At 53.3% G+C, this 24706-nt stretch overlaps 1 protein-coding gene across 1 annotated transcript in view; it reads left to right on the top strand.

The window, feature by feature from the left end:
- The window catches only part of ZCCHC24 (zinc finger CCHC-type containing 24), a 58908-nt gene extending 42261 nt beyond the window's left edge, over nt 1-16647 (top strand). Inside the window, 3 exon segments of the mRNA XM_032491582.1 lie at nt 4614-4709; nt 4711-4779; nt 12511-16647. Of these exon segments, the coding sequence (XP_032347473.1) occupies nt 4614-4709; nt 4711-4779; nt 12511-12624 (279 nt within the window). The 3' untranslated portion in view covers nt 12625-16647.
- The last annotated feature ends 8059 nt before the right edge of the window (nt 16648-24706 follow it).

Here is a 24706-nt window from a genome sequence, read left to right as displayed (position 1 = left end):
TCCTCCTCCCTTTGGCCCTGCCCTGTCTGTAAGCATAACAGCGGCGGGGCTGAGCCCTGCCCAGAGCTGCCTGCTGGCCTGCCTCCCCCACCTGACCCCATCCACTGCCTCTCCGCCCCTGCCCTGCGGGCCTGCTCTCCCCTCTGACCCTCGGGAGGACAAAGCCACTGGGCTAGGCTGAGCTGGAAGCCTTGGGGTCTGGGGGATTTCTCCTTCTGAGCAGAAGCCTCAACTTCACCCTCAACACTTAAGAGTGACAGACAGAGAGGGCGAGCCTAGTGCAGCCTCGCGGGGAAGCCTGCCTGGGCCGGCCTCCTGCCCCTCACATACTGGAAACTCTTTGGCAAGTCCTTCCCTTCCCTGTGCCTCAGTCTCACCATCTATTAAGTGGGTTGATGATATTCCCTGCCCCACAGGGTAATGGGAAGAGTTGAATGGGGGCCTAACAGGTGGTGGAGCCCTGAGCACAAAGCCTAGAACACAAGGGGTGCTTGATAAGTCTGTTCTCTTCACTCCTCCCTTTGTCCTCTGCCGTCTGCATCCCCAGGGCTTCCACAGCCTTCCTCTACCTTTCCTGGTCCCTCCCTGAGGATTCCAGAAGGTGAAGACACCTGCTGATGTTATTCTTTTGCTCGCCACCTCCCCCACAACCCAGGGATGGTGAGCCCCCACCGCTGGTGCCCAGGCCTTCCTCCCATCTTTGAGATGTTCCTCTTACAAGTTATGCCCACCAGCCTCAGCCGTGGCCTCTGCATCACCTCGCGCACACCTGCTCCCTCTCCGTGCACAAGCCCCAGAAGAGAATCCTTCCGAAATCACTAGTGGTTACTGAGCGCTTACAGTGACCGGCCATGGACCTAAGACCTTCCTGTGCACGAATGCATCGCGTCCCTTTGAAGCCCTGGGAAGGCTTGCCCTGCGCCATCATCCCGGGTTTCTCGTTGCAGAAACCAAGGCACAGAGAGGCTGTGTAACTGCTGAAGGTTTCTCAGATAGTCACAGGCAGAGGCGGAATGCGATCCCAGGCATCTGGTCCTGAAGTCCAGGATCTGAGCCGTGTCTCGTGTGGTGGGGTGTCTGGGCCCTCGCAGTGCCTGGCCTGACTTCAGTGTGCAAACGGTGTACTAAAGATGTTTGGTCCTGGAGGAGGCTGGAGCACCTGTCTCTGGACCCTGCCCAGCAGCTCACAGTCCCCGATGGAAAGCTCTAGAATGGCGAGTTTTCTAATTCCACAGTGTGAGGGTGCTTCCCATCTCACCTCCTTGCTCTTCTCTCATCTACCTGCTTCTCCATTTGGGGCACACACTCTTTTTTTTTTTTTTTTAAATCTGTGTGGCTTTCCTTCCTGCTCATTTCTGAAGCAGAGGCCCTTTGGGAACCGAATCATCAGTCCTGCCCCAATCTTCACCCTTCTCTTGGCTGAGTGCCCCTGGGATGCTTTGAGCCCTCCCTCTGATGCCCTGACCCCTGCCCCTCGTCCCAGCTGCATGAAGCCAGGTGCCAGGTTCCATCGGTGTCTGAACCAAGAGGCCTGCAGAACCAGATCCCGGAGTGGGCCTGGCTGGGCATGGCCCCCACATTCCCACTTCAATCAAGGAGTCTCAGATCCTTTCATCAGTGAGGCACCCCATGCCTCTCCCTCGTCCCCCTTTAAAAACAGGGACCAGAAGAATGAGTTTATCTAGCACTTTTTTTCAGGATTACTGGAGAAGGGAGGCTGTGGAAGTTGTAGGTTCCCAGCATCAGGTAGACAACGTGCCACCGGAAACAGCTGGAGGGCTCACTGCACACCCATTAACTTGACACAACTCAGAGTGCCTTCGGAGTCACCAGGTGGCCTCTCTACTGCAAACTGACCGGACCCCGGCCCTGACTGCATGCTGAGTGTGCCCCTTGGCATCACCAGCCTCTCTCGTAGACCTGACCAGTGCTGACGGCCAGCCTTGACTCGGAGCTCGGGCTGACTCTCTCCCTGGGACATCACGGCTGCCAGGAAGGCCAGTCAGGATCCAAAAGCCATTAGGCATCGGGCCCAAAAGATCAGGGCAGTGTTGTTGTCGCTTTCTAAGTTTAGATTTACACATTCAGCACGTATGTCCCTTTTTAGGGTTTTGCCTGTAATTCTAGCAGGCTGCCACCAAGTGGTGGTAACGGCGCCTGGGCAAGAAAGATGGTTATTGAAGGAAGACATGATGATTCTACATACCGCTATTGTTCTGTATTAGTAAATAGAAATAACTAACACTCCTGTTTTACTTTTATGTTCCAGGCATTGTTCTAAGTGCTTTACTTGTATTATCTCGTTTAATTCTCAGAACAGTCTCTTATGGTAGGTCACTCTTAACCTTCCTGCACCACTTCAGAAATGGGCAAATACCCAGGGACACATGACTGTGCAAACAGACCATCTCATAGCCCACTGCTTCTTAAACTGAATGACAGTATGCATTCCCTGGGGCTCCTGTTAAAATGCAGATTCTGATTCAGTAGCTCTAAGGTGGGCCCTGAGATTCTGCATTTCTAACAAGCTCCCAGGCAATGCCGTGATGCCAGTCCGGGAACCACACTTTGACAGTCACAGTGTAGGGCCTGCCTTAACCGCAAAGGCTGTGAGTGCCAAGGAGGTGACATAAATGCAGGGCGCGGCTGGTCGAGACACAGATGGTGTGGAGGGTACCTTCAGTCGGTCTGATGGCGCAGCCACTCCTTAACCTCAGCTGATAGTCGCCAGCAAGAATTCTGGACCAATGTGGTCATGTTTCTATGTGAAATGTCTCATTTTCAAAAAAATGGGGCAATGAATTCAACTATATAAAATACTAGGCAGCTTATACATGAATGTTCATAGCAGCATTATTCATAGTAGCCCCAAATTACCAACCCAAATGTCTCTGATGAATGAGTAAATAAAGTATGGCATGACCGTACAATGGAGTATTATTTGGCACCAAAAAGGAATGAAGTCCTGATGCACACTGCAACGTGGATGGACCTTAAAAACATTACACTAAGTGAAAGAAGCCAGACGCAAGAGGACAATTATATGATCTACTTACATGAAATGTCTACAATATAAAAATCTACAGAGATGGAAAGTAGATTAGTGGTTGCCTGGATCTGGATGGGGTGAGGAGGTGGCTGGGGGATGGCGAGTGACTGTTAATGAATACAAGGTTTCTTTGGGGAAGTAACAGAAAATTTTCTAAAATTGGATGTACTGGTGGCTGTATAACTATGAATATGCTAAAACCCACTGAACTGTACACCTTGCACAGGGGAAATGTAGAGTATGTGAATCATATCTCAATAAAGCTTTAAAGAAAAAACATGTAGGAGAGAACTAGCTTCTTTAATACATAAAGTGCAGTTACAAATCAACAAGAAAAATGTCAAACTCAGCAGGAAAAAAAAATCACAAAGGATACAAACTCACAGTTCACAAAGGAAACACAAATGATTCCTAAATGCAAAAATTCCCTCTTGCTCCTAATACAAGACATGTAAGTCGAAGCTACTCTGAGACTTTCTACCTCTTAGATTGGCAATAATGAGAACACTCGGTGAGGAGATGGGTCATTAAGTTGGCACACCTGCAGCTGTGGTGGGGGGAGGTGGGGAGTGGCAATTATCGTCTTTAAAAATGAAAAGGGTACATATCATTGACCTAGCAATTTCACTTCTAGGAATTTATTCAGCAAATGTACTCTCACACGTGCAAAATTATATATATATACAAGCACACGTATAAATGCAGAGTTATTCATTGTAGCATTGCTTGCAATACAAGAGTAGAAATAATCTAGACATTGTGCAGTAGTGATGGGAAAACACTATGGAACTTGCATGGACTTGAATATTGTGCAACCCTTAAACACAATGCAGTAGCTCTGATTGTACTCATCTGGGCAAAAGACCATATCTATCTATCACCTATCTGTCTATCTATCTATCATCTATCTGTCTGTCTATCTATCTATCATCTATTATCTATCATCTATCTATCTATATCTTTATCTCTGAGATTAGTAAGTGAAAAAGGGAAGATGTAGAACCAAGTATATAATCTGTCTCCATATGAGTGAGGGAAAAGAAAGGGTGGATGTATGCAGGTCTCTGTTACACACATTTGTAAATGGAGAGCCCATCTTTGGGGGTGGTCTAAAGGGAATTAAGGACTGCCGCCAGGCAGGGCAGCAGGGTTGAGGGAGGGGAGACACACTTCCACTGCATGCAAGGTTGTTTTCTGCCTGCACTGCAGGCAAGCTGCACCTGAGAGCGCCTGTGTGCAGGTCATATGACCATCAGCTGCTCCTTCATGACATCTGCGTTACAGGAGTAATTCCAGACCCATCGAGTACTTTGCTCCCTTAAATCTAAGAAGATGTGCACCCTCCACCACCTCATCTGTCTTCTGTCCCCTTGGGAGTCTCCCAGCCTTGGGATTCCCTGTGTGCTCTGGGGGAGGCCCTGGTGTTCTCCGTACAGGGGACCAAAGGTGTCTGCACACGAGGACACAGGGTATGAAGGCTGAAGGGGGCGACCCTGGGGACCCTGTGGGGCATCATTTTGGCCTGGTGGGCCCCAGTCCCTTGTGTTTGCTTTCTGTCCTCTAGGCACGCCCCAAAGGCGAGGGTCTGACCCCATACCAGGGCAAAAAGCGCTGCTTCGGCGAGTACAAGTGTCCCAAGTGCAAGAGAAAATGGATGAGCGGGAAACTCCTGGGCCAACATGGGGCAGGAGTGCATCAAGTGCCACATCAATGTGTACCCGCACAAGCAGGTGAGCCGGGAGCGCAGCGCTGAGTGCGCGGTGGGGCGGTGTCTCTGAAGGGCGGGCCGAGGGCAGCCTTCCCTTCAGGAGCCTCGGTTTGCTCCTTCCTTCACAGGAGATGAGACTAGATGTGTCCACCTTAGCCCTTTCTTTTGTCATCTCATTGGAAATGGGGACGAGAGGGCCCATTTCCCTGGGAAGGGAAGGAGGATAAAGGGGCAACTGTATGGAGACCATGAGACCACAGACCCCAGTGGATTTTGAAAGTGACAACCTAGGGGTGCGACTGTGACACAGAGGGGGACGCGAGGGCAGCGGGAAGTTTCAGTTTGTTCATTCGCCCAGTTGGCTCATGCGTGCAGGGTGGCCACTGTGGGCCAGGTGCTGCGCCATGGGGCCGGTTCCCGAGGGCCCGCCTGCCCTGCAGGGGGTGGCCGAGGCGGCTCATCCCAGGGAGGACCCACTTGCCGCAGGCTGCAGAGAGGAGGCGGCATTTACTCTGGGACCTGAAGGAGGGAAAGAAGCTAGACCTGTCAAAAGAGCGGGGATGGCCATCCTGGGAAGAGGGTGCAGCAGGTGCAAATGCCCTGAGGCTGTAGGACTTGGGGTGCATGAGGCCCAAAGCTCAGTGAAGGAGCAGGGGAAGTAGAGTGGGAGAAACTGGGGAGCTAAACGGGGTGATCACCAGAGGAGTGTTGGGGCCTTCACAAGGGGAAACCCTAAGCAACAGGACTTTCAGCTTCATTCTGAGATGGTTACTCTGGTTGTGTGTAGAGACTGGTCTGGGGAGGGGGCTGGGAGACATGGGGAGACCATTGGGAAAGCCATGGCCCTAATCCCTAAGGCAGTGGCTCTGGACCTGTGTCCCACCCAGGGCATCACCGGATTGGATGTGGAAGGTGAGGGAGGAGGGCAGGAACCCGGGAGAACAGCCACACGGTGGCTTGAGCTCCTGAGGGGGTGGAGGTGGTTGTTGCCGAGGTGGGCAGCCTGAGGGCAGTTGGGGCCAGACATAGATGTTCTAGATAAAAGCAAGAGACCTCTGATACATGTTATGTTTGAGATGTTTCCAAAAATCCAGGTCGGGATGTCAAGCAGGCAGTTGGGTTTGTTATTCTGAAGCTCACGTGAGACGTCAAGGTGGTTCATATGTGACTGGGTCCCTACTGGCCTGAAGATATTTAGGGAATGAGGAGATTTCCTGCAGAATGAGGACAAAGTGGAGACGGGATTCCCCACACCACGTGCTGTGGAATCCCAGCATTCAGAGGTCAGATGGAGGAGACGCTTCCAGTGAGGAGGGGCAGGGGGGCAGGGAGGGGGGAGGGCGCCATTCCAGGGCACGGGCAGTGGCTGGTATTGAGATGTCAGGTATGATGACAAGGAGAAGTGCCCCTGAGGTTTGGCGATAAGGACGTCGTCCTGCAACTTTGGAGGGGGTGACTCACTTTTACCAAGAGGACCTGTTGAGCTGCAGCCAAGGTTGGAGAACCACTGGAGCCAACGTCCTGCAGGTCGGGGGTAAGGTGGAGTGGAGATGTTGACTCACGGAGGATCTGTTGACTAGGGTGGTGTCCATGGAGCCATGGTGGCAGGGGGAACACCTTCACTGTCCCTCTTGGGCGTTGCTTGTAGAGAGAAGCAGAGAAGTGGGACAGCAGCTGGAGTAGGGGTGATGGGGTCGAGATGGGTGTTAAGAAGCATGGGAGAGCCTGGAGCATATTGTAAGCAAATGAGACTGACCCAGAAGAAAGCAAAAGGCTGCTGGTACAGGGAGGGAGGGAGGGAGGTGGGGGGTGACTGGGGAGGGTCATGGGTTTGATGGTGCAGAGAAGGGGGACTTCACTTCCAAGGCTTCTGTTTTCTCAGTGAAATGGAAGATGAGGTTTTCAGCTAAAAGTAAGGGTGAAGAGGGGTGTGGTGGGCTTGGGGAAGGACGAGTGAGGAAGCGAGTCTATCCAAGAAATGTAACCAGACTGGCAAGCAGCATCTGCAGCCCAGGGAGCTTCGAAATCAGCGGCACGCGGGGGTTCGGGGCCAGACATGCGCCGGGAGGGCGTCTCACAGGGAAGAAGGTCAAATGTTTGGGCATATTTGGAAAAGTGTGATGCTGTAAAAGCATGGCCTGGGGGTGTCAGCTAGATGGCAGGGAAGGGGAAGCCAGAGCAGCCCTGATGGAGAGATGGGGCCAGGACTGGGTGGAGTGTGGGAGCCGAGAACTGGACAGAGAGCAGGTTTCTGAAGACCAAGTCCATGGTGTGGCTGAGGGGGCAGTGGGAGAGGTCACTGCTGGTGAGGGAGTCGGGGCAATGAGGAGCCAGGGGTGGGGATGGGTGAGCTGAGTCACCGAGAAGGATGGCAGGAACAGGGAGCGGAGGAGCCTGCAAGGCAATGGAGGCAGGAGAGTTGGGGAGTCTCCCCTGGGGCAGTGATGTCAGGCTGAGCTCTGATGGGGCAGTGGAGTGGGAGTGGCAGAGAGGGGAGGCTGCACTTCTGGTAAGGGAACAGCATGTGTGAAGTGGAGAGGACAGGGCTGGGCACAGAGCATTGGAGGAGCTGAGGGGTGAAGCAGAGTGCAGAGGGAGGGGCCAGCTTGGCCGCCATGGCATGGAATTTGGTCTTTGGAGCATCTGGGAGCTGTCCGAGAGGACTCTCAGGGTTGAAACATTCTGTGATTTTGATGACCCTTGTGCAAGTCTCCATTCCCTCTGTTTGTAGACTCTCCATCCTCCCATCCCCAAGGGTTTCCGTGGTTCCCATCACCCACGCTGTCACATGCAGGCAAAGAGACGGGAAGCTGGCCCTACAGCCGAGTGACGAGGGGTCCCTTAGTGGAGGGGCCTGACCCACCACCTAATGGCACTGAGGGACACACCGAGGCCCCGGAGTGCCAAGCTAGGCTTGATGACCCAGTGGGCACAGGGCACGTGATATGCACCTGGTATTTTAGGAGCACATCCGGGGATGGGGCCAAAGGTGGGCAGCGTAAGGAGACACCGCATCCTGGTTGCTGAAGTCTCTGGGCAATTCCTGAGCAGGTCTGGACCCCGAGTCCAAATACACCTCCCCAGATGTCTGACCGTCAGCATATTCGCCCCTGGGTTGAACTGTGCTCTCCCAGGGCCCTTGGGTGTGGCCTGTGCTGTGCAGAGAGGTTCCTTCTTTCCCTAGACAACTTCTTTGAGGGCTGCTCGCCAGGTCTGTGCAGGCACTGAAGGAATAAGAAGGTCAGGGGATGCCAGGCCTTCCTGGAGCTTCCTCTCCAGCCCAAGGGTCAGGATTCCATCAGACAGGGTTAGCAACTGGCATTCAGAGAACTCTTGGCCCCAGTCACAGCTGTGATCACCCTCCGGGTGCTGTTTGCTGAGCCCCCGCACGCTCTTCCTGTGTGCTCGGCCCTCAGACTGGGCGTCCTGTTCATCCCACTTCACAGGGAGAGAATGTGCAGTCCTGAGAAGCCACATAGAGGTGGTGCCTCGGGCTGAATTTGCACTTGTGTTTGGAGCCCTGCCCTGAGGCCAGGCAGGCCTCTGTCTATGTCCCAGCTCTGCCCTCCTGTACTGAGTAGGGTGAAGCAAAAAACTCGGCTGGGCTCCCAGTGCAGGAGAGAGGAGGCTGGACTGCAGGGGGGGTCTGCACTGGAGAGGCCAGGAATTGGGAAAATTAGGACAGCAGTGTGCTCCTGTGTTACACCTTTGTCCTCTCAGCCACCCCAGGAGGTCAGCTCCCTCATCTCCCCATTTTACAGAGGAGGAAACTGAGGCAACGGGAATAAATGACTCACCCAAGTTCAGTAGAGAAGTTGGGATCCATGAAAAGCGATCAAGTTTGGGGCTGGAGGAGAACACAGAGCCTGGAAGGGGCAGATGATCAGCCTCGGGGGAAGGTGGGGAGCAGTGAGGTCAGGTCAGGGTGGCTGGCTGGGGAGGGGAGTCAGGAATGGGCCAGTTCCTGCAGAGGCTCAGACGGACGGTGCTTGGTTCTGTGCTATGGGGTCTGGGAGGCTCAGTCCTTATGACTCTCACACCTCTGTGACCTCAGCAGAGAGGCAGGGCCCGGGCCATGCACCCAAGTCCACTGGGACCCAACCCCCCGTATTGCCTAGCACCCCTTCCAGATGCCAGGCTCATTCCTGGCTGGACCCACCATTCCCCAGGCCGGCAATGCCCTTACCTGCTTCATCGTCTCCATCCTGCAAAGCTCAGTCCAACCACGGCCTCCCCGACCGTCACCTCCCCTCCTCACTCAGGTTGGAGTCTCCTAGGCCCAATGTGGAAGAGTCTTCCAAGAGCATGTGGCTCTGCTCTTCCCTCTCCCAGTCATTCAGCCCTTGTTTGTCGAGCACCTACTGTGTGCAATGGGGAGACTGAGGCCCAGAGAGGAGATGGGACTTGAGCAAGGTGACTCAGCCAGCCAGCGTCAAGGGGGTCTGGGACCCAGGTCTCCCCCTGCCCTGCCCCCCACAGGGCCTTGCCCCCTCAGGGAAGTGGCAAGCTGGGCAGAGGGCTGAGGGGCTGGTGGCCCTGCCAGACCCCCCAGCAGTCAGGAGCCTTTGAAGAGCTAAGAGGAGGGGCTTGGAGTGTCTGCTGTCCCCCTGAACTCTCCCACCCCCCACAGTGGAGAGGGGCTGCTTTATTTCTCCTGCCCCCGAGCTCTGACCCGCACAGCATCCCCCTCCTGAGAACCCTCCACCGCCCCCGCCTCCCTCCCCTCCACATCTGTTTCCCGTCAGGCTCCAGCTGTGGCTCCCCCCTGCCAGCCCTGCCCCCCATGAGAAGAAAACACGAATGGGCTTTGCCTCACTGCAGGGGGTGGGGATGGCCCTGGGGTGATCAATCCCAGCTGCTGAATGTTTTCCCTCCGCAGAGGGAAGGCGCCTTGACAGCTTCCCCAGTTCCTCCACCCAGCGCCTGGGCAGGGACTCAGCCAGGACCTGTGGAGGGAAGGGGCACTGAGAGGGTCTCACAGCCAAGAAAAGGGGATGGCCAGGATACTGCAAGGGCATTTCCACAGGGACTCAGCTGATTCACCCTGCTCCCAGCCTGCCCTCTCTACATAATAATAATAATAGTAATAATACATGATATTAAACTGACCAAAACACTTTGCTCTTTATGTGCCAGGCACTGTTCTAATAACTTTGCATTTATTAACTTATTTATTTACTCTTCACAGCAAATGCATCAAGTAGGTACTCTGATTAGCCCACTGTATAGAGAACAGTTGAGGCACAGAGAGGTTAAGTGACTGTCAAGAGGTCACACAGCAATTATGAAATCTTGCAGAGCTCTTTATGGTTAGAAAGTATCTTAAGTCAGTCATCTCACTTACTTCTCTCCCTGTCACACGTACAGCAACTGTTATTAACCTCTTGCCCAGGTTACAGAAGGGCAAGTTAAGGTTCTAGAGGAGAAAGTTCTTGCCCAGCAGCCCTTGGCAGACAGGTCAAGCTGCAGGTCACTGGCAAGACCCTTAATGTCTTGGAGCCTTGGTTTCCTCATCTGTAATGTATGAGGATAATAATATGTCCCTCACTGGAAGGCAGTGAGGTTAGGCGGTATGATTATGTGGCAGCGCTTTGCAAAGTGTAAACCATGGGGAGCAAGGGTGGAAGGCGGGTTCGGGGAGGGGCCCGGGCCAGCATGAAGAGCTGGGGAGAGGAGCTGGAAAGCAGGCTGGGTTTAGTCTGGGAGAGGGAAGACTTCAGAGCCGCCCACATCGGACCTTTTGGGGGTGAGCAGACAGTCTGCGTGGCCCATGCCACGGATGGGGGTTGGGGACCCAGAGTTCAGCCCAAGATCAGGAAGCATCTCTTGTAGGGCAGGCAATGAGCTGAGCCAGCAGGGAGCTCCCCAACCGCCAGGCTTGTAGGTGGTGCCTGGAGGATTCCGTAGGTGTCCATCAGGGTGTTTGGAGAGCAGGGGATGTGACCTTCCCAGGCCATCCAGCTTGGAATCAGGGCTTCAACTTTTAGTGACCCTCTACCAGCTGGTTTCCCCTCCTAATATTAATAATAATAAACAGCATTAATAACTTTTCTATGCTATGCCCTTTCTACTTGTGATCTTCCTTGCATTGTAACAATCTCATGAGAAAAGTGTTATCAACATTCCCTTTTACAGATGAAGAAGTGGAGGATCAGAGGGGTGAGGTGGCTTGTCCAAGGTCACACAGCTCATAGATAGTTTGAGCCTGGGTCTGATATGAAGGCAAACTTTTCCTCCTCTCCCCTGACCAGGAAAGCCAGTCATCTGAAAGCTTCTTGAGATGAGGCCAAGGCCCCTGCCCTTTTCTTGAGATCCTCCCAGTGTGGCTTTGGGCCTGGAAGCATAGGGATGGGCTTTAAGACCCTGGATCAGAACCCTGCCCACCCACAGTCAGCACACTCTGACTTGTCCATTCCGCACCTGCTCTGAGTGTCAGCTTCAGGCCAGGTACTGTGTACTTGGGCAGAAAAGCCAAGTGTGCTACTTTTGAGCAGTTTTCAGCCTTTCCTGGGGGGTGGGGTGGGGGGAGTGGGGAGAGCTCATGCTCACCTTCCTTCCAGGACCATCCTGGGTCCTGGTCACTGGCACCAAGGCCCACTGGCACCAGCAGTTCCTGCCCCCTGTCCTCGGCATGTGGCTCCCAGCTGGCCCTGACCAGCTTCCTTTGAGTTTCCCCCAGTCCGTGCAGGGGACCCTGCTGCAGGGAGGGGTTCTGGGCAGGCATTCCAGCTGCCAGCCAAGAAACTGTCTGCCTCAGGAGGTGTGCCTACTAGCCTCCGTACATTTTCCAGAGAAATGAGTCTTTACTGGCTTTTGAGAGCCAGGATTGGAGGGACAGAGGGAGCAGGGAAGCCTCCAGTGTAACAGAAATGCGCTTGTGTGCCCAACACTGCTCAGTTTACAAACATCTAGACATCTGACTCCTCCCTATAAACGAGCTGCTGCAACAGCCCACTTTACAGATGTGGAAACCGAGGCTCTCTGAAGCCACACCGTGGCTGAATAGCATTGTGGGTCTGGCAAGTCACCTCCTTTCTCTGGGCCTCAGTTTCTCTGTTAAAAAAACACCTAGCTGCTCAACAAACGGGGCAGGCACCGTGCCAGGCCCAGGGCTGAGGGACCGATCAGAACACTGGCTGCTGACCTCACAGAGCTAAGAGCTGGCTGTACCCCAAGCCTGAAACTCCGTGACTGTGTCCAGGTTACACTCCTTGAGTCTTGAGGCCGTGGGAGCAAGTTTGGGGGTGACAAGTGGTCTGGGAAGAAGCAGTGGGTGCCAGGAATCAGGAGATGTGGCCCGGGGCTCCCTGGTGCTGGGCCTCAGTTTCCTCATCTGGATAATATCTGCCCATCTGTCCTGCCCTCTGTGGGCTTCAGGCAGTGGCTGCTCAGAGGACAGGGGAAGGTAAAGTGGGATCTGGACCTTGGGCTCTGGGTACAAGACGCCCTTCTACAGCCCCAGCCCCAGCCCAAGGCCTCAGCCTGTGCCTCCTGGGACATAAGTTGCCTGCAGCAGACGAGAGGCGGGAAGGGTCCTGGGTGCTTTGGGAACAACCTCTGTGACTACAGGCACACTCGCTCTCTCTGGGCCCACCTTGTGTATCTGCCTCCCTCCTCCTGCCTGTCTGTCTGTCTGTTTCTCTGTGCCTCTCTCTGTATCTGTCTCACTCTCCCTGCCTCTTTTTGTGTTTCTGTCTTCCTCTCTACCCCGACCTCCCCGCCCTTGGGCCCTCTTTCTCCTTCCTCTCTGTAGAGACCCCTGGAGAAGCCCGATGGCCTGGACGTGTCCGACCAGAGCAAGGAGCACCCCCAGCACCTCTGTGAGAAGTGCAAGGTGCTCGGCTACTACTGCCGGCGAGTGCAGTGACCTGGCGCCCGCGGCTCCCCCGCCACCGCCGCCCTCCTGCCAGCCCAGAAGGCACCGCCTCCCCTGCGTGTCCCCGTGTGCACACGTGAGGGCATCCTCGCAGGCTTACAGGTCTGGGGAGGGTGGTCTTTGGTCCTCGGCTCATGTATGTTAACAAAGTGTTACTGACGTAGCTGTCCCCAAAGGAGGCTGTGTCTCCGGGACTCTGTCCAGGTGGCCTGGGTCTGTGGCGGGGGGATGGGGTGAGCAGAGGCCAGCGCACAGGACCCACAGAGGCCTTGGTATCTCCCGCAGACTCTCCTCTGAGACTCCCTTTGGGGTGAGCAGCCTTGTTTTGGCCACAAGTGCACTAAATTTACTGTGAATCCCAAAGCCTGCAGGGGACTATCTCCCCGAGGCCAGCCAGGCCGCCTTCTCCTCCCCAGAACCTTCCAGTCTGTCCCATGTGAAAAGCCACTCTTGCAAAGCCCTTGTTTTCTAAGTCAGCACTCATGGCGAGCTGACACCTGTTCTAACAGCTGCTGGGGAGTGGGCATCTCTGCCCCCTGCCACTTTGAGCCCCAAACCTGACAGTCTCCGACGTCACTGGCATTGCACAACCCCCCCACCCACCATACACCCAGAGGTCAGGGACAGGGAGGCACTGAATGTTGGACAGTGTTCCCAAGGTGTGAGCTGGGACACGTCAGGCACGCCTCCCTCCTCCCCCACCACATCCTTTCCCGCTTGCTTGGATTTTGTCGTCCCCAGTCCCTTCCCTTCTCTTTCCCTTCCCACCCACACTGGGGGGCCGCCCCCAAGGAAGCTGTAGGGCCCAGCAGGGAAGCCTCTCTTGCAGGGAGGACATAGGCCTGGCAGCCCGAAGACGCAGGTTTTGATGCTGGCCCTGCCTGTGACACACTACAGAACCTTGGGTAGGATTCTCACCGCTGGGCCTCCGTTTCCCCACTAGTTAAGTGACAGACACCAGAGAGCCGAGAGGCCTGTTTCTCTTCTGATGTTCTGGGATGTGACCTGGCTGGGTGCCGTCTCCTGGAGCAGAGAGCTTTACTTGGAGAGTTTCCCCGGGTCCGGTCTCCCGCACTATCACTCGTCAATCGGTCACTTAAGAAATCACGCAGAGGGATGCCGGTCCTCCCCTGTCACCCCCCTGCAGCCCCAGTCCTGCCTATTGTCCCCCACCCTGCAAACGTGAAGGAGAAGGGTCCCCCTCCTCCTCACACAGGCGACCCCAAGACAAGCTACAGAACCTCTCGTTTGCGAAGTGGGGGTGATGATTCCTACCTCCCGTGGGGCGGGGAGGCCTCTTGGCGCTCACATTGGCCAGGGTGGCGCTGTCCTTGCTAGCGGGAGGGATCTCCCTCCTCTCTGCTCCCTCCCCAGTGAGAAGCCCTGTTTTTATTGTCATATTACCCTTCCTTTCTCCCAGGGGAACCGGCTGTCAGGGCTGGGTCACTTGATGTTGCTCCAACATTATGCCTCTGTGGGAAAAAAAAAAAAAATCAGACCACGAAAGGGGCCTGAAATTCAGTGTTTACCACGGACACCCAACCCGTGTCCAGTCGCCTCTTGTTTTCAAATGAAAATGCTTTGTACAACTGAGGAGTTACAGCAAAGTGTTAATTAGGGGTCCAGGGAGTGAGCTGAAGAGACAGAGTGAGAGTATCTGCAGCCAGAGGGCTGCAGGGTAGATTTGGGGGGGCCTTGCCCTCTGAGCACTTAAGAAGGGGGGTCTTTGATCCAGCCTGAGCCCTGCAGCTGCCTCCCTCTGGCCCTCAGGGGCAGGATGCCTGCCCCCGACTGTGAACGTGCTCACCGCCCACTGAGGAATCCCCCCCAGCTGCTCCCTGCCCGCCCCATGTTGTCAAGGTGAGCTGGAGCCACTCTGGCCCGGGGCTCCCTGGCCTGGAGGAGAAGCTGTTACTGTCAGTCATCCTAGCACCCTGCGACAACCTACAGCAATGTTCACAGCAGTGGGCCGTGCACTGGTCTCTGTTGTGAGGACCAGGCCCCAGGCATTCCAGGGACCCGGCCCCACAGGGGGACCTCAGCCTTGGGTCACGCGTGGGCTGTAGTCATGGGGGAAGTCCACACCCTAGAAAGAACTCAGGCTCCAGACCTCCTGGAGGTCAGGGCCTTCCACAGGCCAACAGGAGAAGGAATGTCACCCCAAAGTGACCTTTGCAGTGGTCTTGTCCAGCTGGCAGCCAGTGCCCCTGCCATCTGTGCAAAGCCGGGGCTGGGCCCTCCTGCCTGAGAGGCCCTTCTGCACTGCCCCTCCCTGCACTGTTCTGGCTGAATTTGGGAGCTCTCCGTGGTCAGCGAAAGCCACTGCTATCCAGACCCGTGCTGTGAGAATTAAGTGCTCAGAGGGCCTGGGCGCCCGAGAGACAAGAAAGTGTGTGGTTTTAGTACGTTCAAAAGGGACAATCGCTTGCAGTTAGTAGATCTAGCGATCTAGTTGGGAGGTCATGGTGTTTACCCCATATGAAGTATTCGATAGTTCTACGTGTGAATTTGTATTTATTTTGAGTTATACTTGACACAGAATTCCTTTTTTTTTTTTTTAAAGAAAAATACTATGTGTGTATTTTGAAAAGAAAATTCATGGATGTTAAAATTTCTGCATGGTTTCCAATTTTTCTCACAACACTGAATTTGTTACCTTCTCCCGAAAAATCTTCAGAGTGATTTTTGTTTGTATATATTTGAGGGCCTTTTTAAAAAAAAAAGAAAAAGAAAAAGAAAAGAAAAATACAATTGCTTGATTTTTGACATTAAAAAAATACACAGAAAGAGAGGCATTTTCAAAATTTCAGAGCTTTCAGGAGGGCAATAGAATATCAAACGAAGATTTCTGGAAGCATTTTGCAAATCTTCTGTTTGAGCTGCAAGAAAATATTTATGGTGAGAACATTTTCCTTTTGTTTTTTTTTTGTTTTGTTTTTTTTTGGTTTGATTTTTTACTATGCTTTGGTCTGTAAAAAGTCTGCAACTGAATTACATGAAGAAGGAAATATTGTCTACATAGAATATTATATGAAGTTGGTACATAATTCTGATGAGGAAAAAAAATCTTTGCAATCCTTTAAGCCATATTATTGTTATTCTCTGTTGTTTCCCTTGGATGAAAATATCAGTATTAAGTAGCCGGCATATTATTCAAGTGCTTAGACTTATTAATATGTTCCTGTCCTGTATTTATACGTATGTGTATTTTGGAAAGTATTGCCTTTTTTAAGGGAAGCTATTATTAGATACTTAGTGAAAAAGGGAATGGTGAGCCCTTTGAGCCTCTTCAGCTGAGGATAACACAGCATTATAATCCATTCTCTCGCACCTTCTTATTATTATCTTGTTATTTTGGTTATTAATCTTGTGGGGGGCGGGAGAGAGCCGGGGAGGAGGGCGCGTGGGACTAGCCCCTCCATGGTCGGTCAGCTCCAAAGATGGCCTCCTCGGCCTGGTCCAGGGCTCCCGGTGGTCAGAAGGGCCCAAGGAGGGAAGAGACAGCAGGAGGCGGACTTCTACACGCTGCCCGCTTTGGAGCTTTGCCGTCTGAGCCATGCCTCGGGGCCCCATGCTCTTTGAACTTGGATTTGTCACCCAGAGCCCTTACACCTGCCCTCCGGCATCTAATGGACTTGAATCTCCTCTAAATGAATATTTAATCCAGCATCACTACATCGTAGCCCAGTGCAACAACTAACCCTGAAGTTTGGGAGGCGTTCGGCCTGCAGGAGTTCATCGCTCTCTGTTGCCAACCTCACCGTTTGACCTCCTGCACTCCAGTGTGGTGACCCTGTCCGTGTTTTTATCTGTTAATACTGTGTGTTCAGCTAAAAAGACAAACAGAACCCGTGGGCCAGCTCGGAGGGTGCGTGGAGAAGGCTCCCGACCTCTCCCGAGGGCCGCCCTCGGGATGGCATTCCGTCGTGTGCCTTATTCCTGGAGAATCTGTATACGGCCTGCCTAGAGAAATATAGCCTTTTCATGCTGTATTAAAAGGACTTTTAAAAGCAAGAGAGGCTCCTGGGTTTCCTTGTTTATACAGAGCCTCGGTGAGAAGCTGGACGTTTTCGCAGATGTGGGAGGCCAAGCTGGGTGGGGGGACCTGGGGCCACCCCAAGTCTGCTCTCCCGCACCTGGGACACCTTGTCCGTATCCTACCTCCACACCAGTGACTTGCCTCCTCCTGGCCCCTCTGTCCCCAAGTGGACGCTCTGGGGTGAGGGCCCTCCCCAAGCGGGGCCCCAGACTGGGCGAGATTGTCAGCACATGAGGTCACAACTAGCTCAGCTATGGGACGCCGGTGACCATATATAGGAGTGAATCTTCCTTGGAGACGGCAGCCCTGGGCCTCGCTACTGCTTCTCCCACTTGGCCGTCTCGCCAAGACAGGGATGTGGGCCTCAGACGCTGGGCATCCCACAGTGAGCAAAGGCAAGGGTCCCAGCTCCCGGGAAGCCCCTGGGAGAGGGAACAGAGGGCTCTTCTTCTGAGCAAGGGCCGGGCTGGGCTGTCTCGAGCTGGGGCTCTGGCTGAGGGAAGCCACAACTCACAGGGCCTGGAGCCACAGCGAAGCAAGGCGTAAGAAGCCCCCCGCATGCAGAGCCCTGCAGCCCAGGACCAGTGGCTCAACCTGGCTGCTCACCAGAATCACCTATAGGAGCCTTGGTCACACCCCCAGGGATACTGGAGAAATTGGCCTGGGTGTCCTCAAGTTCTGAAAGCCCCTGATCAGCAGAAAATGCGAAGTTGGGAAGCACCGGGTTTTGAAATGGTCCTTGTGGGCCTAGGGGGCCGGCGGTGATGGCAGTGAGGCAGCTGGTGGGCTGGGGCGCTGGCTCCCTGGAGGGCCATCCCATCTCCACTCCAGCTTGCTACAATTGAAGAATACACTGCCTGAGGTTGGGCGGGGAGTGGCAGGGCAGGGGGAGGTGGGGACTAGAAATCCAGGTTGTTAAGTGAAATTTTCCAATTTTTAAATTTTGCCAACTAGTTTATTAAATTTTTAAATAGCCAAACTATATGTCTGTGGGCCAGCCCATGCCTCCAGACCGCAACCTCTGAGACGAGGCAGAGAAATCAAATTGTGAGTCTTTGGGATCAGGGACCATAGATGGGGGAGGGGTGGGGGGCAAGCTTCCAGGTCAGCCCTACATCCCTTGCTGTGTGACCCTGAGCAGTTCGCCTGGCCTCTCTGAGCCTCAGCTTCTGCCAGATACCGTGTGGATAAGATGGCCCAGTGAACCCAAGGCCCAGCCTATGACTAGGCACCTGGGTGTTGGGTGGGAGGGTGGCCAGCAGCTGTGGATCTCTGGCTCAGGCCAGAGGGCACACAGGAAGTCCAAGGGGGAGCAGAGCCTCCAACCCAGGAAGCTGGTTCATTTGCTCACTCACTGAGCACCCACGGTGCTGAGGCTGAGGCTTCAAGTTTCGATTATCTGCCCTTGTGTGTTGTATGCATGCACCCATGTGTTTGTTTTGTTTTGCTTTCCATGGAAAGAAAACAAATCCAAGGCAAATACAGCCTGCGTTTCAAAATCTCCCAGAGCCGTGGAAACCAGTAATTCCCCTGGACAGGAAGGATTTCCGGCTGGACTTTTTTTTGGTTCGTTTGGCCTAGTTTTTTGGGGGGATGGGGGAGACAGTAATTAGGTTTTTTTTTAAATTTATTTATTTATAATGGAGGCACTGGGAGTTGAACCCAGGACCTTATGCATGCTAAGCACACACTCTACCACTGAGCTATACGCTCCCCCTCCACCAGCTGGACTCAATGTCCATATCCAGCAGCAGCTGCTGAGAGTGGAGAGAGCAGAGTCCATGCAGAAAGGGACGTCAGGGGACCCAGAGAAGAGGGCCCGCTCTGGGCCACCCTTGCCTCCCTCCCTCAAAGCTGGCACCCTCCCCTCCCCCTACTTGAGGACCCGGGGGGTGGCGGCTTGCTTGAGGTCACCCAGCAGGCAGGGAGCAGAGCAGGATTTGAACTCTGAGTTCTCACTTCCCAGCGCGATGTTTCAGGGGCAGAGCTGGGGCTAAGCCCTGGGCAGGATGCTGTGCCCAGAGTTGCAAAGGTGGGGCAAGGAGTGAGGGCTCCAGGGGCGGGGCTGGTCTCGAGGGGCAGGCAGCTCCAGCCCGTGAAGGCCTTGGTGTGAGGAGCCCTCTCCGTGCCTCCTTCAGACACAGACAGGAGGGAGACCGGCCAGTGCCCCAGGCCTGGGGAGGAAGGGCACGGGTGCTCAACCATCCCTCCCTCTCCCATCAGCACCCAGACTCCTGGGGGCTCAGGGTCCCCTTGTGTGGCCCAGACAAGGCTCCCAGGGCCACCCCCCTTCTTGGAACGCGTGATGTGGAGCCTCCATGTCCCTACCTGTGAGCTGGGGAGATCAGGACGCACTGCAAGCTGCAGCGGACACTGGGCTCTGTGACAGCTGCTTCTCCTCCTGCTGCCATCGGGCTTCTGCCCTGGGCCCCGGCCACAAGCCCAAGTCTCTCCTGTCCCTCCGGCCTTGTGCGTGCTCCTAACAGTCCCGGCAGGACCCAGGGCAGAGAACAGTATGCCAATATGGCAGATGGGGAAACTGAGGACCAGATGCCTACCACTGTACTCTCTGACCTCCACGCTCTGCTGTTTCTGATCCTGACAAGAGACTCCAAGAGATTTCCATGAGCCCCCTCAGGCCTTCAGCAAACCACTGTGGGCGTGTCCTCAGGGCCAGGCCCAGTGCCCTGAGCTGGGGCTGGGCCCCTTGGCGACCTGGGTGGGGAGTCAGGCCCCTGCCTGCCTGCAGACACCTGGACCCCGGCTCCCTATAGCCTGGGAAACCCAGGGTCGGGTATCCAAACACCACCAGGGCTGCTCCCTGGCCCGCCTCCCCCATGGTGTTGGGAAGCGAAAGGGCAAGAGGAGCTGAGACGAAGGTGTTTGATAGGCTGGGGAAGGGCTCCCGCATCCAGAGGCAGGTGTCCGGTTGTCCCAGAGCTCTGGCAGCAGCCAGGAACAGCCTGTCCTCAGGCACAAAGTCCCCTCTAAACAACCCCCTGCACTGATCCAGAGATGTTAGAGGCCCCGGGCTTATCAGCCCCCGCCACACACACACACACACACACACACACACACTCACATACCTCTTTGTATACATTTGCGCATATTAACACATGTCCACACACTCACACAAGCACACACAAACACATACCCACAATCATGCATGGCTGTAACCCACTGGAAGTCCCGTGGGGGTAGGGACCTCCCAGAGTAGCTCCTCTCCCTGACTCCTCTTAGCCAAGCGTGACTTTTAGGAAGGAGGAAACGCCAGTCCAGAAGGCCATGGACTTCATGTAAATCTGCCATCTCCTTTCCCACAGGCTGCAAGTCCCTCATCATGAACTGGGGCCCTTGGAACCCCCTTGATGAGTGGGAGAAGCCAAGCCCCAACCACTAGTCCAACACAGGGAGAAATCTGACCTCATACGGCAAATAGTTGAGTGAATTCACGTTTTGTTAGATGTGATCCCAGCACTGAGGTCATGTGCTACATGTCCTCGTCTATCAGACACTGGAGCATTGATGGAGAAGAGAGACGGTGCCCGGGCTTTGTTTTCAAATAATCTACAATATAGGGTGGGGGTGGGTTTGTCGAAAGGAGGCTGACATCATGGTGACGTGTCTGAAGTGAGGATCTAGGAATTTGAGGATCTGCCATCCTACACTCTCTGCTTTTGTGTGTGTTCCACTCCTGGGCAGGAGATGAGCTCATAGGGAGCCAAGCCAAGGAGGTGCCCCAGGGCAAAGTATCGGGTCTCCAGACATATCCCCCGCACACAGCCCTGCAGTCTTTTATCTCTGCATCTGCAGTGCCAGTAGCCCGGCTCGCCGCAGGGGTAAATGTGGAATAAATGAGTAGACGAGATCTGGCCAACATCCAGGGCGCCAGCCACTGTGCTTCATGATTTAAGTGCATCATCATTAGTCATTCTTGATCCTTGGGACAACCCTGCGAGCTGGGTGCTACGATGGGCAACTTTTCACAGATGGGGAAACCAAGGTTCAGAGAGGTTGAGTGAGCTGTCCAAGATCATACAGCTAGTGAGACAGAGCCCCTCCCAGTGTCCCGGCCCAGAGCCACTTCCCACCCCTAGGGTAGGTGAGGAAATGATATATCCTAGGGGTACGTCAGGTCCAGGGCCCAATCCCTGTCTCCAGCAGCTCTGCCACCTGCCCAAGACAGCCAGGCAGCAGGGCTGGCCTGCCCTTTGCCCCCAAACCTCTGGGCCCCTCATACCTGCCCAGCCAGGCCTGCCAGCCTTCCCTCTGTAGCTTGGAACCAATAACCACCTAGTGCAGGCACAGTGGAGGTCACCACAGGCCTGCGCAGAAGCTAGAACTCAAGCTAAGCCCCTGACTCCCTTCCATCTCCGTCCTTTCCCAGTTGCAGGATGGGGGGCCCTGCTGCTGCCTCCACTGCCTCCAGAGCAAGCAAAGCCCGGCACCTGTGCCTTCTCTCCCTGGACAGTCACCCATCCTGGCCCTCTCCTCAGTCCACAGCCTCCTGGAGCCCTGTGCTTAGGTTGGTCATATTCCCACATTCTCCCTCTTGGTCCAGGAAGTGAAGGGGGTTTTTCTCCCACCCTGAGCATCCCATCCTGGGAGCCGTGCAGCATCCTCCTCTACCACCTTCTCACCCACCCCTCCCTCGTCTGGTCCTGCCGCCCCTCCACACCCAGCTCCTGCAGCCTGAGAGGAAATTTGGGGTCGGAGTCCTGCCTTGCATGTCTGGGATCATGGCACCTGCAAGACCTTCATCTCGGCCTCCCCACTCACATCCTAGCAAGGACTCTGGGCTCAGATGGACTGGACACTGAACTGCAGCATCACTACTTGGCAGCTGTTATCCTGAGCTGAGCAAGTTGCCTCCTCCTCTGAGCCCTGGTCTCCTCCCCTGTAAGATGGGAATGATATTGCCTGCTCACCCACCTGAGGGTCATTGTCAGGATTAAACGCCTGGGACGTGCTCCAGAATGTTTAGCTACTGCGCTGGTTGTGGAGGGGGTGACAGTCCCCTGGGCCCCCAGTGATTCCTCTCTGCCTCTGCCTCCTACCTGTCAGCCCCTCCAGCCATGCGTTCTGACAACTTCAGGCCAGGCGGCGGGAGACGAGGAGCCCGCTTCTTGACCCCAAGAAGGGACTTGGATCTGTCTTGTCCTTGACCCATAGGCCATTCCCCCTCCCTCCCCAGGCACCCACATCCTGTTAGTTCAGCTTGACTGGGCTTCTGCCTGAGTTTCCCTCTTGCGCTGCAGTAAGGAACTTTTGCCTAGCACGTAACTGGTCCTCCTCTCCCTGGGAACCTGACCCAGCCCCAGCCCGCGGTGGAGACTCTGCTTCAAAAGTTTGGCTGGCTCTCTCCCCCACATCCTTGCCAGCTCGAGTCCCCAGCTTTCCTCTTGCAGGAATCAGCTGGTCCCCTACTGCCCTCTGGTGGCTAAGTCAGAGAAGTGCGATTTCCTGCTGCAGGCAAGCCCGCACAGGGGGACAACAGGGGAAATTTTTTGCTCCCAAATCCGAGGTGAATCCTGACCTTCCCAGCAGTGTTGCCCAAGCCTCAGGCATCTATGCTTAAGTAGAACTGTCGAGAGTTAATATCTGGGTTTTCCTTCTTGATTATAAAAGTACTGTATGCTCAATGTGAAATGGAAATAACACAGAAAAATACGTAGGATATGAAAATCCCCAGCAGCCCACCTTCCCCCAGAGACACTACTGTCCAGAATTTGGCCATATCCTTCCCCAGTCTTTTTGCTTGTATAAATATATGTGTGTGTGATACACACACACACACACACACACACACACACACATTGACGGGATTGTACTTGACATGCTGTCCTGTAACCTGATCTGTTCTCAGCAGCATCTTTCCCTGTTAGCACAGAAATCTACTTCGCTTAACTAACAGCTGATTATATTCCTTTGTTGGGTATGTATTTATCAATTCCCTACTGAAGAGTATGGGGCATTCTTGTTTTTAAAAGTCAACTTTTTTTTCTTACTCATCTTCCTTTTTAGTACAGTAGGAAGATCTGGGGTCAGGAGAGCCAGGGTCTGACTTGATTAAGTCTCAGGCTACTACCTTTGACCACATCCCTGTGTCCCCGTCCCCGCCCCTCCCACCCTCCCATCCCCACCCAGACCTCATTTCCCCACCTAGCCACTAGGGCACTGGGCTCCATTTAGATCCTTCAGTCTGACAATCCCTCCAGTCTGTGGTTCCACAATGGGCTGGCAGAGCCTACAGGCTGCCCTGGTGTCATTCATGCAGTTTAGGGGCTGTTGCATGGAGGGCCTGAGCACCCCAAAACTTCTCTGAAGCCTGGGGCCTAGTGAGCACTTTGACAATTGTGGGGATAAATAGCTGAAGAAAGCGCCAAAACTCTCCACAACTGATTTTACTTTCTTTTTTATTTCTTAAAATAGAGTGTGGGGCAGTTCAAGCCTATGGTCATCTTGAAAACAACAAATAAATTGCACTGAATCAAAATGTAAAACCTTAGTGCTTCAAAGGACACCAGTAAGAAAGTTAAAAGGCAACTCATAGAAAACACTTGCAAATCATACATCTAAGGGACTTTTATCTAAAATAAACAAAGAGCTCTTACAACTCAACTGTAAAAAGACAAAGAGCCCAATTTATGAACAGACAAAGACCTGAATAGACATTTCTCCAAAGAAGACATTACAAATGGTCCATAAACACACGAGAAGATGCTCAGCATCATTGGTCATTGGGAGTATGCAAATGCAACCCTAAATGAGATACAGCATTGATGTCAAAATCAAAAAGATAGATAATAACAAGTGCTGATGAGGCTGTGGAGAAATGAAAATGCTTACACATTGCCTGTGAGAATGTAAGATTTTGTAGCCACTTTGGAAAAGAGTTTGCAGTTCTTCAAAACATGGAATATGAAGTTGCCATTTAACCCAGCAATTCTTATGCTCTATATAAAGTAGTACAATATTATTTTCAGCTAATCTGTGATAAGTTAATCTATATATTATAAACCCTGGGGAAACCATTAAAATATAAATTAAGACTTAAATTTAATAAGTCAATGGCGGAGATAAAATGAAATCATTTGGGAGAAAAAACTCATTCCTGAAGGAGGCAAGAAGGGACCAAAAAAACAGATGGGGCAAAGAAAAAGTAAATAGCAAGGTGGTCAATTTCAATTTAACCACATTGATAATTAAGTTAAATATAAGTGGCCTAAACATTTAATTGAATGGCAGAGATAGTCAGATTGGACAAGAAAGCAATGCCACCCCTTATGAGCCCATTGTCTTTTAGCTCTAAATCCTCCCTCCATTGTCCTGTTTGTCATACTGTAACAGTTCTCTCTTGCCACCTAGCGTTATATTAAGTCCTATCAGCAGAGGGCACTGGAGAGACAATTTACTCAGCATTCTCTTTTCTCCTTAGTAGGCAAACTCATGTTATGGCTAATAATTTTTTATATTAAACTTTCTCTGTTAGAATTACTATGTTGTTTCTGTATCCTTTCTGGATCTTGACTAATGCAGAATTGACATGGGCAGTGGTCCTTGGAGGTAACCCCACAAAGATGAAATTTAGAGACTTGTTTGGCTGTGCCCTTGCGCTTGAAGGCTGGGCTAAACTACCTGCCAATAGGAAGTGGGATGATGGCAATGTAAGGCATGCAGTGACATCACAATTAATCATGCTGTTACCTGTGGTTAAGTGACGAGAGAAGCATGTGGCTTGGGAGGCCAAGTCCTTACAGACCATTTACACCGTAGTGTGGGATGAATTATTTTGAGCATGCTTGATTGTTTACCAAAAGAAAACGACAAACTCATGTCCTTTAATTCTCAGCTTAAGTTGAGGTCTGAGAACCAGAAAGCTTCCATGACAACCTGAAACATCTCTCATTTCTTGTAGACCCTGGGCTGGTATCACTTAACTGTGTCGTTTGCTGAATTACAACATCATTTGAATTCACAGTCTCAGTGAGTTTTTCATTGAAAGGGCATCGGTGGGAACCTTCCAAGTTCCAT

Source organism: Camelus ferus, chromosome 11 (genome assembly GCF_009834535.1).
Source record: "Camelus ferus isolate YT-003-E chromosome 11, BCGSAC_Cfer_1.0, whole genome shotgun sequence".
Lineage (NCBI taxonomy): Eukaryota > Metazoa > Chordata > Mammalia > Artiodactyla > Camelidae > Camelus > Camelus ferus.
The sequence above is the reverse complement of the archived record's forward strand: the minus strand, read 5'-3'. Positions and strand labels throughout refer to the sequence as shown.